The 18,760-nt window shown below is 45.4% G+C and overlaps 2 protein-coding genes across 2 annotated transcripts in view; one reads left to right on the top strand and one right to left on the bottom strand.

The window, feature by feature from the left end:
• Positions 1-1,145: 1,145 nt before the first annotated feature.
• LOC117401112 (SPRY domain-containing protein 4) lies at positions 1,146-5,831 on the top strand. Its single transcript, XM_034001588.3, has 2 exons — positions 1,146-1,353; positions 3,461-5,831. The coding sequence occupies exons 1-2, from the start codon at positions 1,221-1,223 to the stop codon at positions 3,997-3,999; spliced, it is 672 nt and encodes a 223-aa protein (XP_033857479.3). The 5' UTR covers positions 1,146-1,220; the 3' UTR covers positions 4,000-5,831.
• A 120-nt stretch (positions 5,832-5,951) lies between these two features.
• Positions 5,952-18,760, bottom strand: part of LOC117401091 (glutaminase kidney isoform, mitochondrial-like) — a 33,999-nt gene continuing 21,190 nt past the window's right edge. The window contains exons 12-18 of the mRNA XM_059013273.1: positions 17,156-17,332; positions 15,622-15,753; positions 13,715-13,807; positions 13,347-13,408; positions 11,066-11,142; positions 10,703-10,766; positions 5,952-10,493 (exon numbers count right to left, since the gene is read on the bottom strand). Coding sequence (XP_058869256.1) covers positions 10,340-10,493; positions 10,703-10,766; positions 11,066-11,142; positions 13,347-13,408; positions 13,715-13,807; positions 15,622-15,753; positions 17,156-17,332 — 759 coding nt within the window. The 3' untranslated portion in view covers positions 5,952-10,339. The remainder of the gene's footprint in view (positions 10,494-10,702; positions 10,767-11,065; positions 11,143-13,346; positions 13,409-13,714; positions 13,808-15,621; positions 15,754-17,155; positions 17,333-18,760) is intronic.

Raw genomic sequence — 18,760 nt, 5'->3', positions numbered from 1 at the left:
GAGCTGAGGGACTGGGAGGGAGGGAAGCAGTCTGGCTTTAGTGGTTAGAGCTGAGAGACTGGGAGGGAGGGAAGCAGTGTGGCTCTAGTGGTTAGAGCTGAGGGACTGGGAGGGAGGGAAGCAGTGTGGCTCTAGTGGTTAGAGCTGAGGGACTGGGAGGGAGGGAAGCAGTGTGGCTCTAGTGGTTAGAGCTGAGGGACTGGGAGGGAGGGAAGCAGTGTGGCTCTAGTGGTTAGAGCTGAGGGACTGGGAGGGAGGGAAGCAGTGTGGCTCTAGTAGTTAGAGCTGAGGGACTGGGAGGGAGGGAAGCAGTGTGGCTCTAGTGGTTAGAGCTGAGGGACTGGGAGGGAGGGAAGCAGTGTGGCTCTAGTGGTTAGAGCTGAGGGACTGGGAGGGAGGGAAGCAGTGTGGCTCTAGTGATGTATTAATGGCATATGTATGTGTCTGCCTCTGTGTGTGTGTGTGTGTCTCTGTGTGCGTGTATGTCTGCCTGTCTTTGTGTTTGTGTGTGTGTGTGTATCTGTGTATGCGTCTCTGTCTGTCTGAGTCTCTGTGTGTGTGTCTCTGCCTGTCTGGGTGTGTGGGGGCAGGTATTACTATCAATGTGCGGAGAAAATTTGAGAAAATGTCCCCACAAAGATAGTAACTCCTGAAAAAATGACGTTGTGGGGACGTCCCCACTTTGTAAAACACGTTTAAGAACTAAATATGCCTTAAAAAAAAGTGCCAAAATATTGAGTTTGTTGTGGACTTTCACCCTGCATGGAGTCCTCTTCCTCATGACTGCGTGAGGACAGCAGGGACACGATTAGCGCTACACTGGAACACATTTCAATATCCACAGGGAGAGGCAGGTGTGCAAAGACAGAGTCTCTTCTCTCAAGCGCTGGGATCTCTACTGCATTAAAGCACATCTCGGCCCTGGGCTCAGGAAGGAAGCCATTTGTGTAACATAGCATGGAGCCCAAAATACAAGTTCGCAATACCGTGTATTTCTTTCAAAACTGCACAAATAAAAACTACATACAATTATTTAAACTGCAACCCCTTTACACAGTTGGGTCTGTTTGTCCAAATTGGATGAACCGTTGCATGGCAACGCTGAAAAGCCCTTTACTATCGTTCGCGAGAGGCAGAAACCCTATCACGTGAACATTGATGATGGCTGCATCCTGTCCGGCCTCGTCCGGCCGGTCTGAGTCACATGAGGAGTGTTCGCGATGGCTGCGTGCAGGAGCCTCGTGTTCGGCGGGGTCTCGGCGCTGCGAGCGGTGAGCGCCGCGGTTTGGAGACGAGCCTGCGGGATCGGGGCTCCCGCAGCGCGGCTGTATGTGACACAGACACCGGGGAACCGTGGGTATCCGCTGCTGTTTAAACACGGGCGTGAGGACGCGCGGGGGTGGGGGTGGGCGTATCTAACCATGCTACAGGAAGGTCAGGTTCAATAAATACAATATTAAGCCGTGTTCATGGTTACCAGGGATTGGGAGTGTGTCTGTTTTCAGCCTTTTTTTGTTGCAGTCAGAAACAGACACAGTGTAAAGCGTCCCGGTTTTGCTGCTGTATTAAATGTATTTTAAACTACGGAGCAGTAACAGTGTGCTTCGCATGGTAACAGCAGAGCCATGTGTTCGGTTGTGTTGGCGCTATTCAAAATAAAACACACACCTTATGCATTTAATAATGCGCAATATGTGTGTATCACATGTTTAAATGGGAATAACTGAGCTAGTGTTTCTAATTGACATGTATCTTTTGAGTAGAAAGAGGATCTGTTATCTGCAATACATATGTCACGATAGGTAAATAGGGGGCAAGTATATTTATTCTAATTATTATTATTATTATTATTTATTTCTTAGCAGACGCCCTTATCCAGGGCGACTTACAATCACAAGCAAATACATTTCAAGTGTTACAATACAAGTAATACAATAATTGCAATAGGTAGCCGAACTACGCCACCTGGTGAAAGGTACGGGCACCAGGTCCCATGATTTTGGTACACGCTGGTAATTGGGAATCTAGTACTTGTTAACATTTGTTCGGATCCCTCTTTGTAGGCTCTTTTTGATCCCAGGACCCCACAACACAAGATAGTTATACATCGATTTTATTTAGTACACAAGTTTCTTTAAAAAGATGGAATTAAAGGCACAGCATATGATAACGTTTCTTTTGTTTATCTGGTTAACACAATAGTTTAATTAGTATACATTTTAAAACACATAACCTTTTAAAAGCGGGGGTATAGCAATTAAAAAGAATGCATCAGAATTTGCCAAAAACAAAAAATCTAACGATTGTAATGCAACTACTGCATTAGTCAAGTGCAACTGCTGCATCTTCTACCAAGAGAAGTTAAAAAGAGAACCAAAAGGAAAGTCAGTTCCAGTCTCACGAGTCTGTCTCAGTTCTGTTAATCTGTATGGGTGGGTGGAGATGATTGGAACTGTGTTTGCAGGGTGCTTACACATGACAGTCCATATTCAGCGTAACTCCCCGTCGCCTCCAGGAACGCTCACGGATTCACCCGTGCGGCAGTGATAAAGCTTCAGCTGATCACAGCAGATAGTTAATGTGAGAGTCGGGCGTCAGCATTCTCAATCGGTATCAGGTGTTGGTGCTCAAGCTCCATAAATCAACAATTAGTGAATAAAACTAAAGCAAAACACGCAGTGATAATAAAAATAAGAAAACAACTGAGTGACACACACAATAATATTCAAAATCCAAAACACATTCATAATAATAACAGTGAAAAGTATGATATTCAGTGCACACAATAATAAGAAAAACGAACTGAACTCGTTTTTAACAAACTGGTCATTCATGACACACATGCCGAATGTGTAATGTGTTCGTTATGGTTCTGATATTATATACTGTTATTTTAACGGCTTCAGAGTTGCTACGGGGTCGAGATAATATTTTAAAATATCAGTAAACTGTATTGCCATGCTTTATTGTATTTGTCTTGGCATATGACTGACCTTTATCCAAAGCGTTACAGACCAGAGCCATATGTGAAGCGCCAGCGCCCTCTAGTGCACAGCAGTGTATTGCCAGCAAAACCTGAAGGAAACTTGATCCAAAATCACAGACCCTTTTAAATGCATTTAGAATGGTTCAGGTTTTTAAAACTTTTTTTCTATTCTGGAGAAATATATATTTTCAAACCAGCGATCCATTCAGAAATGTGTTTCCTACAAGGACTCAAACTCCCAGAAGCAACTCCTGTGTGTTGGATGCGTTCCTTTAACAGCGTGGAAGAGAGAGCAGGATACATCAGCCAGTTTTAAATTAAAAATCAGATAAACATTTAACCTAACGTGTGCCTCTTTCATCCAGGAAAATGCCTACGCAGTGAGACGTTTCTTGTAGGACTTCTGAATCCAGCACCCGAGTGTTAAATGGGTATGGATGGTTCTTAAACATCCGTGTTTCTTTCCTCTTGCAGGAATCCAGTTTAAACTGGATGAGAAGACGGCTCACAGCAGCCTCGATCTCTTCAAGAAAGAAACGGGCGTCATTTATCGAGTGATCGGCGTGGACCCAACCAAGGTCCCACAGAACCCGGAGCGCTTCCGAGACTGGGCTGTGGTTCTGGGGGACAGCGCCGTCACGGGGGGCCGGCATTACTGGGAAGTGACGGTCCGCAAATCCCAAGAGTTTCGTATCGGAGTGGCGGATTGTGGAATGCCGCGGGAAGACTGCATTGGAAGCAGTAGCTGTTCCTGGGTGTTTGGCTTCATGCATGGAGACTGGTATTCCATGACTGGCAATGAGGTGGTGCCCATTTCCTGGGTGGGCAAGCCAGAGAGGGTGGGCTTGTTGCTGGACTATGAGGGCCAGAAGCTGGGGCTTGTAGATCTAGACAAGCCGGCTATTGTCCACTCCATAGCGGCCGAATTCAAGTGTCCTGCCTGCCCTGCGTTTGCTCTTTGGGACGGGGAGCTGGTCACTCATTCAGGGCTAGAGGTGCCAGAAAAATTGTGATTCTTTAATATACCTGCCTCTGCCATTATAGGTGACATGACCCCTGTGCTGTCTCCTTCAGTATGCGGAGTCAAATACAGCTGTACCATTGTACTGTCACTTCAACGGGACTCTGCAGAAAGATGCAGCTTTATCAGGAGGTCACCAGTCACCTGGCACAATGTGCATTCAAGTGATTGTAGCTAACAGAATAATTCCATCCTTTATATGGATCCATTCCTTATATAGTCTCAAGGTCCAGATTTGAAAGAAAGACATGTTATAGCAAGTTTTATTTTATTTTAAAACATATCTGGTATTGCACTATAAATACCTGATTGCAAGCCATGCTTTCAGTTAGTGTTGCACTTCCTTAGTCACCTGGAGGGTGAACATTTCCCCACCTCTTCACTGGCTTCTTTCCTATCAATAACCAATCAGCTGTTTCCCCTGGTGACTGACATGCTGTCAGTCAGTCACAGGACCCAGAAGACACTGCTGAGGTGAAATGACCCAGGAAGTGCAAACAGGTAACCTGAGAATAAGGCCTAGAAAGTGAGAGCTTCCTTGAAGCGAAACTAGCACCAGACATCATGTTGAAAATGGAAATACTTGTGCTTTAACATGTGTTTCTTTCAGAAGTGCACATTTTATTTCTGTGCAGCTGATGGAAATGCAAAACAGCTGAACTTAATGGAATTATTTAGTTTGCTACAATTACCCATTCTGTTCAACGTGCTGATGAGAAGTGGAGGGTGACGTTACTGGGAGTGATATTAAACAGGTTTGACTGTAAACATTAAAAGCAGGGCTCTTTGTACAAAACACTGTAAGACAGTACCTTGTTTTGAGCTTGTTTCTTCATTATTAAACCAGTGTGTTGTACAAGCAGGGGGAAGACTTTGCTTTTCTGATAATATTGAGTTTGTTTGTAGTTTCTCTGCCGTACTGCAATCACAAACACACACAGGAAGGGGATGTTGTTGCATGAGGCAGCGCTCTCAATGGTTTAATGATGTTTCACTGAAGAAAGCAGCACAGGTGAAATCTGTTACTATAGAAGGTTGCATTAGAATATTTTGTGCACTTCTCAAAGAACTAGAAATGAACCCTCGCTAACAAAGTATAACATATTCACAGCCTTCATGTTCAACCCACACATTCTTTTTAGATTAAAAACCTGCCTCTTTGTTGCATCTTTCACAATGGACACCCATTAGGTAACTTCCACCCTCCGTGAAGAGAGATCGAGATCTGCCAGCCCACAATCCTGACCGGGGCTGACAGAGACCCAGATGAAACTGATCTGATCTGCTGCTGGAAATGAACAAATCTGATTTCAAACTGCTGTCACGTCAGTCCCATAGCATGCACTTAATAACATTAAACTAAGCTGAAACAGGGCTGTGCAGATTATATATGGTACAGAATACATGGCAATGCAGCACTTTGATTAAAAAGTCCTTCTTAGTGCCTAATGAAGAGCAGCCAGACTAATCCCAGAGGAATCAGCTGTGAACAAATCTATTTAGCTTAGAACAAAGAATGGGAGACATGAGTGAAGTCTTAAAAGGAGATGACAGAGTTAACCTGAAACGCAGGCACCAGGACCAGAGGACACAGTTTTAAATGAAGTGGACAGAGGAGGACAGAGGAAAGGAAACAACAACTAATTAACATGTAAAGGGAGGGAGAGCTTTGGAAAATAAAAACTGAAAAGTTGAAGCCCTCTGTGTATTACATGTATCCATGGAGTGGAAGAGCAGCTCCTGCAGTCTGGTGAAAGCATCTTCACACACATTTCAAACCACAGCGCGGGAGTACTGGCACTCAGAGCCACTAGGATTGCAAACAGCAGGACACAGGAAGGGCACAGCAACACAAACAAGAAACCTTGAAACCATTTAGCGTTTATCAAAACCAAAACCCACCCAGAATAATACTCATAATTAACACAAGACCAAAAACATAAATCAAGCTGTTCACCTTTATTTACATAAAATCCTTATATAATATACTTTCATATAAACACACACATCACTTGCAATTAGTTTTTGTGCAACAAAAGTTAAAACAACAGTTAAAGCTCAGAAAAACAGTTTGTGAAATAGTGCTTTAGAACGTACATTCCCCTCCGCTGAGTAGATAATCACCCCTTCTTCAAACACACAATGACTGGCCTCTTCATTAGAGGCCCTGTACCACTGCTTGCCCTGATTTGGCACAGACTCCACAAGGTGTTGGAAGGCATCTCCAGGGGTATAGCAGGAGAACACGCCCACACCAGGTCCTTGCAGGGCAGTCTTAAACACACTTAAATATGTGTTTAGAAGTGTTCAGTGGCTAACTCTTATCAAGCTGAGAGTGTACTAGTCTGTCATAGGAAGAGTGACAAAGAAAATACACCCTCAACTCAATTACAGGTAGCCACTGAATTGGTTATAATTAGTTGTAAATGATTGGATGAATTTGTCTAGTTTTAATGGTTTCTCACACTAGTAATTCATTTGTATATTGCTGAAATTTATTTCACTGTTGCAGAATTTTCTTGAATTTAAATAGTGTTTCAGGAAAAATGGATACAAATTATATATATTGTGAGGGATTGGTTAAAGGAAGGTGAATGACAACATAAACCAACTGGATGGTAAACAAAGGAATTAATGTAAAGTGCTTGGGATCAAAAATGAAGTTGGGTTAAATAATACACTTTATAAATAATAACAGTGTTAAATAAAGGAAAGTACAAATAAAAAGTGTGGTTTAAAATAAATGTTTAATATTATGCAGAGACAATACCTGGGGGACAATAGGACCAGGGGGAAGCTACTGGAGTCAAAGCTGGCTCCAGGTCAAATTAATTGTCCAATTTTATGACCTGTCAATTGTTTAATAATTTAATTGGTCACCATTTAAAATGGCTGTTTGCTGAATGCTTGGACGAGGGTGATGGTAGGAGCTGAGTTGGAGAGTTGGAGAGTAAAAGAGTAAAAACAAGGGAAAAGAATATTCGGATTGTGAGAACTGGTTAACGACATTTTGGAAAGGTATTTGGATTACGATTTTGGTTTTGGAGACGAGGTAACAGGCTTAGCCTGCCCCGTCATTAGTTAGGAAACGATTTGTTTAGTTAGGACCCGAGACTGGGTTAGGTTTTGTTTTCTTTATTTTCTTTTTGCAGTCTGTGAATAATAAACATACGCTACGGCGTTTCCTTGCATCTGGTTGTCAAGTGTCTGATTGAAGCAAAGCCTGGGATAGGAACGCAGATCGTCACAATATATATATATCTATATCTATCTATATATATATATATATAATTTGTCCCAATTGAGGGGAGTGTACAGCTGTTATGATTAGTCTGAAGCTGAACAATCAGAGTATCTCAAATGGAACAACACACACATCTTTGGTATACGACATTTAGAAAAATAAATACATGGGACACAGTTTCTTCCCATACACACTATCAAAGCTATATATTACACACAGTCAGTCTCAGGAATTAAGATCATGAGAATTCCAGTATAGAATCCATCAGAAGATGACAGAATGCCATTCTGATTGGAGAGATCCTTTCACTGGAGAAGAGATCCTCTGATTGGAGGAGGGATCCTCTCACTGGAGGAGAGATCCTCTCATTGGAGGAGAGATCCTCTCACTGGAGGAAAGATCCTCTCATTGGAAGAGAAATCCTCTGATTGGAGGAGAGATCCTCTGAGAGGCAGCTTCCCCAGAGGAGTCCTGCCTCTGCTTACCATTCAAAATCAAATAACCGAATAACATAATGTGTCTCACATAGCAAAATGTAAGATCTACGCATTGATGGTAATACATATTACATTTACTGACAATGCTTTGTTACCTCTGTGCACTTAAATATATGGAGCTAAGAAAATATTTCCTGAATATCTTACCTAACTATGCATCAGCATCACTCAAAATATTAAGGAGAGATCGATACATTTTCTCCACTAAGAGCTTCAAATAAATTGGCACCTCATACATAGGGATCCAATGATGTCAGTAAGATTTACTGCAATTATTTGAACTCTGTGTTTAAAGCACTTTAAATAGAGGCCAAGCACAGAATATTAATGTGTTACAGTGTTTACATTACAACTGCTGTCTGTGCTACACAGTATGTGTTTCTGAAATATCTTTTTCTACATATTAATCATATACCCTGGGTCATAAATCTACAGAAGAATGAAACCAAACAAATGGATTTATCAGATCTTGGTTGTGAATCAGCAGACACCATGAAAACGTCTGGCGTTTGTATCCAGACAAAATGTGGCCAGGTGTTCTGTTCCTTCACGCTGGCTGGCATGGGGAGACGGTCAGCAGGTACATCTCTATGGAAGGCCATTCGGCTCAAAAACGCATTATTTAGTACATGTACTAATTCGAATTTAGTATGTGTTGTAATTCTAATTTGGCCAATCAGATCACTGAAGATGAAATAAGAACCAATTAATTTAAATAGTATGTGGAAGTCTACAGAGGGTTACCAGACTTCCAGATTGAAAAATCTGGATATTTTTTTTTCTTCAATTCAGCGACTCCACGAAGCAGGTCCCCGGTTCAAACCCCAGCTCAGCCACTGACTCATTGTGTGACCCTGAGCAAGTCACTTAACCTCCTTGTGCTCCGTCTTTCGGGTGAGATGTAATTGTAAGTGACTCTGCAGCTGATGCACAGTTCACACACCCTAGTCTCTGTAAGTCGCCTTGGATAAAGGCGTCTGCTAAATAAACAAATAATAATAATAACCGAATCGTATTTAAAAGTGAAACACCGGGTGTGATTACTGCAGATCGTAATAATTCATTGTTCTCTTTTTATTGTCATCTGAACAAAACATGTTAGAAAACGTGGCTCTGCTGTTCGTACCATTTCAACATGACTAACTGAAAAAGCCACCCCTGCTGGCGGCACGGCAGAGCAGAGATAAAACAGTAAAACATAAAGACGCAGAGCTGGTCCAGGAAGCGAAACAGATTGTGAAACACATCATCCAGGAGCTTGTTTCTTTTATTTTCGAATGGCGTTAACACAACCCAAGACATTCCTCACTGTTCACTTGCTGATCACACTGCTATAGGTTTATACGGGACTCGAAAAAAACGACAAGAGCAAAACCGGGAAAATGTCATGTAAAAGTCTCCCTGAGACGCCTGGTAACCCGAAAATCAGCAGCACTCAGCAAATCTATCCTTATTGTTGACTTTCATGTCTGACAGATGATATTATTATTATTATTATTATTATTATTATTAAGATCTTTATATAGCGCCTTTCATAGTGGACCACCATCACAAAGCACTTTACAGAGGTAGGAAGTGAACTGCGCATTATATGCAGAGTCACTTACAATAGGACATTGACTTAACATCTCATCCGCAGGATGGAGCGCAAGGAGGTGAAGTGACTTGCTCAGGGTCACACACAGTGAGTCAGTCAGTGGCAGAGGTGGGATTTGAACCGATGACCTTCTGGTTACAAGCCCTGGACTTTAACCACTGGACCACACTGCCTCCTGGATGTTATTCTGCAGGTGATTGGCTACTCTTGCAAGCTGTGAATCGGCATGACGAGGCACACTGTAGAATGACCAGCCCCTACGTAGAAAATGCGTGCTTCATTTCTATTTATTTAGAACTCTTACTATTTGATGTGTTCTGATTGGTCCAAATCAGTACATGTACTCTGTGTGCGTTTCTGAGCCCAGTGGATTTCCGCAGTGCAGAGTATCACAGTGGAAGAATATGAGATTCTCATGGAGCTAACATGACCACTGTTAAGAAAGACTGGAGCATCTATATCACATTTCCCTAAATGCATAAATGGACATGATGTTGAAAAAGATATTTCAGCGATATGTTCAGCTCAGGAGACAGAGCTGGTGAGGCGTGTGTCTGTTGTAAACACTAAAGGGTGTTCTGGAACACTTTCATTGTTTAGGTTTCAAACAATTAAAAGTTTCAGCCTAGCAGTTCATAGTAAATTCTGATTATGAAACAGACAGACGTATTATGCCATGTCTTTTCAATACATAAAGAGAATTGTGCAGCATGTGAAAGATATCACTTCTCAGGTCGTGGTACAATTCAAAATGATCCACATACCAAAAAGTCTCCTATTAGCGTGAGAAACAACTTATCTTAAGATAACAGGCTAGAACTTTCACACAAGAGCTCTAGACGAAGGACAACCCAGGAATAATAAACACACGGTTCTAGACCAACACCTGGTTTCGTGTCTAGGGGAGTACTTGACAATCCTGCTGGTTACGGCAGTGTCTGTGAGACGGTGACACCGGGCTCTCGAGTCAGGGCTCTGCCGGGCCCCAGCCAGCTCACACCATGCTCTCCAGGGTCTCAAGTTTGCTGAGGTCCTCCAGCTCAGAACCGGGCTCCACCAGAACGAAGCTGGTCTGATAGTCCTGCAGGATCTTTACAACCTCCTGGTGACCAAACTGCACAGCATCATCCAGAGGGCTGTTATCCCACCTGAGAGAGAGGGGGAGAGAGAGGGGGCACTGAGTCATGCATGCAGAGCGAGAGAGGGGGCACAGAGTCATGCACGCACAGCGAGGGAGGGGGAGAGAGAGGGGGCACAGAGTCATGCATGCAGAGTGAGAGAGGGGGAGAGAGAGGGGACTCTGAACCACAATGCACCAACTGGACTCAAGAGAGCTCAACTTCAAGGGCCTTCGTACCTGTCTTTCATGAATGGGTTGACCTTGCATTCCTCCACCAAGAACCGCACAACCTCCACATGACCTGGGGGGAGACAATATGAGAGTGACATGTGACACGCCACAATATGAGAATGACGTGACACAATGAGAGTGAAATGTTACATGCCACTCTCATAGGTTGGATGGTGATTCAGTTTACAATCAGAGACAGAGCTTGCTCTTCACTTCATGGTAACACAGTCCTCTTTGAACAGTATGGTTTGAGGTTTGCGTCCAGCCCTTGCCTAATTCTATTCAATGTAATGGGCTGAGATGCCAATTCATTATAACCCTGTGACTGCAGTATACTGCAGCTGGACGGACTGAGATTCTGTGCCTCACCCTCTGAAGACGCCACATGTAGGGCAGTGCGGGAATCATAGTCTTTCTGCTCCATGTCCATCGCTGAAAGGGCAAACCTGAGGGAGAGAGGGACAGAGTGAGGGGAGGGAGAGAGGAAGGGAGACGGAGAGAGGGGAAGGAGAGAGAAACGGATAGAGGAAGGCAGACAGGGAGGGAAACAAGGAGAGAGGGGAGGAAGACAGAGAGGGGAGGGAGATAGAGAGAGAGACAGGGAGAGAGGGGAGGAAGACAGAGAGGGGAGGGAGGAGAGAGGGGAGGGAGAGAGGAGGTTGTACTTTGTATTGACAACACTATTCAATTTCAAGTCCTTTATTGGCATGACTGATTTTTTACAAGTTTTACCCCAATTTGGCAGTTAAACGCATTTCCTCCACTAGCCAACATAGAAGGGAAAACAGAAGCCCATTAACTCTTACACAATGCCAGCACATGTTTAAAAATGCACTGCATACAACAATAATATAGCATTTAGATTTCAATACTTTGCATAAAATATTTTCTAAACAAAACTGTTGTCAGGAGAAAGACAGACAAAAATCAAACACATCCTATCTACCTAATAAATGACCAACAAAATAATGACATAGCAGTCTGTACATATGAAACGTATCTATTTCTTAAAAAGCCAAACTTTAATTCTGGAGCAAGGTACAATTCGAAGAAACAAAGAGAACTCTTAATTAAAAAAAAAAAAAAAAAAGATTACAATGTAAATTAATCAATCTCTAGGCATTCTCTACGTCCTTCTAAACCACGCTTCATTCCCTTCACTCGTCAGTATCAGCATACGAGGTCATCAATGAGGGAGGGCACATGCCTTGTGATTGGCTAAAACAGGCAAAAGGGAGGGGAGGCATGCCTACCTTAGCTGTTTCTTTTTTTTTAGACAACTTTACTCAGTGTTCCATGCAAGCCAGCTAAACAAATGGAAGAATGTGATTGGCTAATAGAATGTGCTAATCATAACTAGAGGGGACAAGAGCAGGTCTGCCTCCTCCTCTGAATGTACTGCGGTGACCGAGTGGAGAATTTTATCGGACAGCTGCCTCTGTGTTAAAGCTTTCTATTTATTGTTGAATAATATGAATTAATAAGGCAGTGCCTCCTCCGACGAGCCACCCCTGGACCCTTCGATTTGTAGCTGCACGCTAAAAGCTTAAAACAGGCTTTCTGCATAGCTATAATATGATACAGTCCTTTTAAATCGTGTTGCTGAAATTCAATTCAAAGTAATAAATTCATATCATCTGACATGCTTATGGTTCCTGTGATCGTGTGCGCAGAACGTTTCAGGCCTGAAAGGGTTTAGTGCATTCGTAACTAATGGGAATGTACTTACATTTCATTCAACGAGTAGTGATCGTGTCCAAGCAAGGAATAAGGAGAAAAGCAAACTTGAATGCGTAATAATTTCATAAATCTTCCCTGTTTTGAAAGTTTTGTGACAGCGAGCAGGTATTTTCATTTTAAACACATGACAGTAAAGAACGTTCTCAGTTTGCATACAGGAAGTCTGTTACTGCTTCACTTCCTCTGTCATTTCACCCCAGGGGTAAAAGCCTCTTACTGGCTGCAAAACATGTTTATAGGGAAAGCAGCGGATTGGTTACTGACAGGAAAGAAGGCCCTGAAGGGGCGGGGCCAATTCCACTGTCCAGGTGACCAAGGAAGCGCAGGACTAACTGAAAGCAAGGCCTGCAAACTTCTTCAACCTGATGATCATGTTTTAAAATAAAAAGGTTTACTTTCAAAACTGGACCTGTACAGCGAAGTGCACATTTATGGAATTCTTTTCGACGTTCCGATCCTTTTAAAGTGTTCCAGACCCCCCACTGTGTTTGCTGGAGTCATGTTACTGTACCTTTGTGTCTTGTGTTGTCTGTATCGCTGTGTTTGCTGGAGTCACGTTACTGTACCTTTGTGTCCCGTGTTGTCTGTATCGCTGTGTTTGCTGGAGTCACGTTACTGTACCTCTGTGTCCTGTGTTGTCTGTATCGCAGTGTTTGCTGGAGTCACGTTACTGTACCTTTGTGTCCTGTGCTGTCTGTATCGCTGTGTTTGCTGGAGTCACGTTACTGTACCTCTGTGTCCTGTGTTGTCTGTATCGCAGTGTTTGCTGGAGTCACGTTACTGTACCTCTGTGTCCTGTGTTGTCTGTATCGCTGTGTTTGCTGGAGTGATGTTACTGTACCTCTGTGTCCTGTGTTATCCGTATCGCTGTGTTGATTTGGTTTGGCTGTTTGTATTCACCTTCACCCACCTTCTCAAAGCGGACACATCCCCGCTGTAAGCAGCAAACAGCAGATTCACAACAGACTTATTCTACGAGAGACGGGAGAGAGACAGAGTCAATACCTGTGCTGGGTGCGACCAACACCTGTGCACACCTCAAGGCATTTCCTTTACCAGGAGAGCCACTCTGGGAACAATAGTGGCGTTATCTTAACCTGTATACAGGTTTGCAGTTCAAAAAGTTTGAAACAAGAAAAATAAATGATAAATCTTACAGAATGAAAGCAGTTATTAACGACCATAAAACATACAAATCATGCAAAATACAAGGCTATGTTTTTTCAAAGTGTTGTTCTGTAACACAGTATAAAAGGCAGTGAGTTCGTGAGGACTGACCCTGGCATCGCCTGGCTGCCGACGCGGGTCCAGTTTCTTGGTGAAGTGATGCAGGTTGTCATAGTTGTGGAAATTAAACAGAGAGACCAGATCCTGGGGAAGGCAAGACACAAGGTGAGATTGGAGTTCTCTTACAGTACAGAGCAGAGAGACACAGCGTGAGATTGGAGTTCTCTTACAGTACAGAGCAGAGAGACACAGCATGAGATTGGAGTTCTCTTACAGTAGAGCAGAGAGACACAGCATGAGATTGGAGTTCTCTTACAGTACAGAGCAGAGAGACACAGCGTGAGATTGGAGTTCTCTTACAGTAGAGCAGAGAGACACAGTGTGAGATTGGAGTTCTCTTACAGTAGAGCAGAGAGACACAGCGTGAGATTGGAGTTCTCTTACAGTATAGCAGAGAGACACAGCGTGAGATTGGAGTTCTCTTACAGTACAGAGCAGAGAGACACAGCGTGAGATTGGAGTTCTCTTACAGTACAGAGCAGAGAGACACAGCGTGAGATTGGAGTTCTCTTACAGTACAGAGCAGAGAGACACAGCGTGAGATTGGAGTTCTCTTACAGTACAGAGCAGAGAGACACAGCGTGAGATTGGAGTTCTCTTACAGTACAGAGCAGAGAGACACAGCGTGAGATTGGAGTTCTCTTACAGTACAGAGCAGAGAGACACAGCGTGAGATTGGAGTTCTCTTACAGTACAGAGCAGAGACACAAGGTGAGATTGGAGTTCTCTTACAGTACAGAGCAGAGAGACACAAGGTGAGATTGGAGTTCTCTTACAGTACAGTAACTCCATCACTTTCCTATATGAAAAGGGCACACACTCTGTTAAAAGTGTATTTTTTATGGTATTGTTTTCATAGCATTAAACAATAAAACTGGCAGAACTATCTTGTACTTTCAACGCTGTACTTGCCTTGATTTTTTCTTTAAGAGAACTCCCAGAAGATACACATTGGCGTGAGTAGCAATCACTGCTTTTCCTATGACTGATGTGTTTTCAATGTCCAATTGAAGCATTTACTTATGATGATAGATTTAGTTAAGTAATGTCTTTTTTGCTGTGGGGAGCTCTGAATTCAAAGCTTGGTGATGTCACACTGCTGCAAGCTGGCCATTGAAATATGACATTTTTTTTATATATATATTTTTTTTATAAATTTGGAATCTGCAATTATTTTTCACCCAATTATTCAACCCGGCTCACCGCTGCAACCCCCACATTAACTCTGGAGAGACGAAGACGAGCGCTCGCGTCCTCTGAAACGTGTGCCGTCAGCCGTCCGCTTTTTTCAGCGTCGGAGGACCACGCAGTTCTGAATTGCACACAGGCAGGCCTGCAGGTGCCCGGCCAGCCACAGGGGTCGCTGGTGTGCGGTGAGCCGAGGACTCCCCAGCCAACCTAAACCCTCTCCGCCTGGGCAGCGCCTGGCCAATTGTGCGCCGCCCCCTGGGAACTCCCGGCCACGGTCAGCAGAGGCATAGCCTGGATTCGAATCTGTGATCTCCAGGCTATAGGGCGCATCCTGCACTCCGGGCAGAGTGCCTTTACTGGATGCGCCACTCAGGAGCCCCCTACTGCCTGTTAATTTTGTTTTGTATTTTACAATAATTACTGGAATTGTCATGAGAATCCCTTCTAAAAGTTGACCACAGTAACTTGCAGGGTAATCTCACAGGTCTCTCCATGGTTATACAATGCATTTACTATATCTTGCCATGTTTTTAATGTGCTGTACCACACCTCTATTGGTTTACAATGCTATCCTTTGCTTAACAGTGCTTTCACACAGCTTTATTCCACTGTACTTTGCTATGCTTGTACTGTGGGAAACTTTTAGAAGGGTCACTGGAGAAAACAGCAATCATTTCTTTAAGGGAACAGATTGTAGATTGTGGTACCTGACAGAAGTGAATTCCCCGCACGCTGTTCCCCACTCTGTCCACACGGGGCGACCAGCACATCATCCCCATCACATTGGGTACCACCAGGAGCACCGCCCCCGAGACACCAGACTTGGCAGGGAGACCCACCTGCAGACACAGAGACAGACAGATAGACAGACAGGTCAGAGCAGGGAGAGGACAGACGGACAGAGACAGGTCAGAGCAGGGAGAGGACAGGCAGACAGACAGGTCAGAGCAGGGAGAGGGCAGACAGGTCAGAGAACGGAGAGGACAGACAGACAGAAACAGGTCAGAGCGGGGAGAGGACAGACAGACAGACAGGTCAGAGCAGGGAGAGAACAGACAGGTCAGAGCAGGGAGAGGACAGGCAGACAGACAGATGGGTCAGAGCAGGAAGAGGACAGACAGACAGACAGACAAGTCAGAGCAGGGAGAGGACAGACAGGTCAGAGCAGGGAGAGGACAGACAGACAGACAGGTCAGAGCAGGGAGAGGACAGACAGGTCAGAGCAGGGAGAGGACAGGCAGACAGACAGGTCAGAGCAGGGAGAGGACAGACAGGTCAGAGCAGGGAGAGGACAGGCAGACAGACAGATGGGTCAGAGCAGGAAGAGGACAGACAGACAGACAGACAGACAGGTCAGAGTAGGGAGAGGACAGGCAGACAGACAGATGGGTCAGAGCAGGAAGAGGACAGACAGACAGACAAGTCAGAGCAGGGAGAGGACAGACAGGTCAGAGCAGGGAGAGGACAGACAGACAGAGACAGGTCAGAGCAGGGAGAGGACAGGCAGACAGACAGGTCAGAGCAGGGAGAGGGCAGACAGGTCAGAGAACGGAGAGGACAGACAGACAGAAACAGGTCAGAGCGGGGAGAGGACAGACAGACAGACAGGTCAGAGCAGGGAGAGAACAGACAGGTCAGAGCAGGGAGAGGACAGGCAGACAGACAGATGGGTCAGAGCAGGAAGAGGACAGACAGACAGACAGACAAGTCAGAGCAGGGAGAGGACAGACAGGTCAGAGCAGGGAGAGGACAGACAGACAGACAGGTCAGAGCAGGGAGAGGACAGACAGGTCAGAGCAGGGAGAGGACAGGCAGACAGACAGGTCAGAGCAGGGAGAGGACAGACAGGTCAGAGCAGGGAGAGGACAGGCAGACAGACAGATGGGTCAGAGCAGGAAGAGGACAGACAGACAGACAGACAGACAGACAGACAGGTCAGAGCAGGGAGAGGACAGGCAGACAGACAGATGGGTCAGAGCAGGAAGAGGACAGACAGACAGACAAGTCAGAGCAGGGAGAGGACAGACAGGTCAGAGCAGGGAGAGGACAGACAGACAGACAGACAGGTCAGAGCAGGGAGAGGACAGACAGGTCAGAGCAGGGAGAGGACAGGCAGACAGACAGATGGGTCAGAGCAGAAAGAGGACAGACAGACAGACAGACAGACAGGTCAGAGCAGGGAGAGGACAGACAGGTCAGAGCAGGGAGAGGACCGACAGACAGACAGACAGACAGACTCACGTGGAAGGCAAATTGTCCCGAGTAGTCGTACATCCCACAGGAGTGCATGAGACTCAGGGTGTTGCGCACCGCCTCGGCGCTAAGGACCCGCTCTCCTGTGATTGGACAGATCCCTCCGTTTGCCAGCGTGGCGGCCATCACACTGCCCGACTCACACGTCACCTCGATGGAGCACAGCTAAGAGAGCGAGAAACAAAAACGTGAGGTTATTACCATAGCCCTGGTTCCCTGAAATAGAAATGCAACCATTACCGAATCCTGAAAACTGTATACCAAAGCTGCTCAGCGAGCCTGTGAGGCAGTCATGACTGCCTCCGAGGGTACAAAAGGACTGCGCTCACAGATCAACGTCATTTCTCCTTCAAGCCTGCTGCAATCATGGACACAGCGACCCTGAAGGTTAATAGTTACATTTCTATTTCAGGGATCCAGGGTTACAATAATAACCTAACGTTCCCTTTCAAGTATAAAATGTAACCATTACCAAATGGGTCAGTATGCCCAAGCCACCACAAGGGCAAGACTGAGGAGTTTCACCTCTATGCCTGTGTTGTCGACTGAGAAGCCGCCCTTAACGCTCTAGTTCCAAAACCAGGGTTTTGAGGATCTTTGACAGATGCACCCTGGAATGGGCAGTGAGCTTTTCTGGAGGGTGGCCAGTTCATAGGCAGTCCTGACCATGTCTGCGATCCACTTGGACAGCCACTGCTTAGATAATGGACTTCGCCCCATAGCAGACATGTTCTGCTTCGTCCTGTCAACAGAGTATGCCAGGGTACGAACTGGGCAGAAAGCATGGAACTGTCACTCTTTGTCAGACTGCAAAGGGGGTGGATGGAAAGCCTCCAATTCCATAGACTGGAAACGCCGAGATCGTCTTCGGCAAAAAAGCCTGGCTTGGTACGGATCGTGACCTTTGACCTTTGTCCTTTCACTAGAGAATGTCTGCAACTCACTCACCCACTTTGCGGAGGTGATAGCGCTTTAACCGGCTGTGCTGGTCTTTGAGGCTGCTGGGGCCTAGGACGCCAGTCTGCCGCTGATTTATGTACTGGAGGTGGTCGCATGTTACCGAACACATGCCCTGAAGTGATCGAGGTGTTTAACAGTGGTGCCTTGTCCCCGTCAGGCACACGTGCCTGGGAAAGCCAAAATGCCTGCGGCCAGCTTTTCTGCCTACAGTCTGTCCGCTGAGTTTGGACAACCGGAGCAGGTTTTTGTTCACCAGGCGCAGCTCGTGCAGCTGTTGTGCCGAGCGCTCCTGCAGCAGCTGCACGAGGACTGTTATTTGATGGGAAGCAGCTGCCCAGATTTTCTCCACCTCCTCCGAGTCTGCCGATCGCCTGGAATGGCGACTCTTCTTCCTCTGCTTTCCCGAGCGTGTCGCCTGCTCTCCCTTGGCACAGAGCCATGGTGTGAGGACGCAGTCACCTCTGTAAGAGGGGGTGATGGGGAAGAGCACTGAGCAGGAGTAAGGAACGCAGAACACTCCTCAGAGCTGCGGGATAATCTCTTCTCAAGCATGCGCTTGGAGAAAGGGGCACAAAATTCGCAGAAGCTGCAATTAACCAGTGCCTCCTTGGCATGCTCTGGCCACAGGCAGAC

This window comes from Acipenser ruthenus, chromosome 45, assembly GCF_902713425.1.
Source record: "Acipenser ruthenus chromosome 45, fAciRut3.2 maternal haplotype, whole genome shotgun sequence".
NCBI classification, from domain to species: domain Eukaryota; kingdom Metazoa; phylum Chordata; class Actinopteri; order Acipenseriformes; family Acipenseridae; genus Acipenser; species Acipenser ruthenus.
Note: the sequence above shows the minus strand (reverse complement) of the source record. Positions and strands in the feature narration are given on the sequence as shown.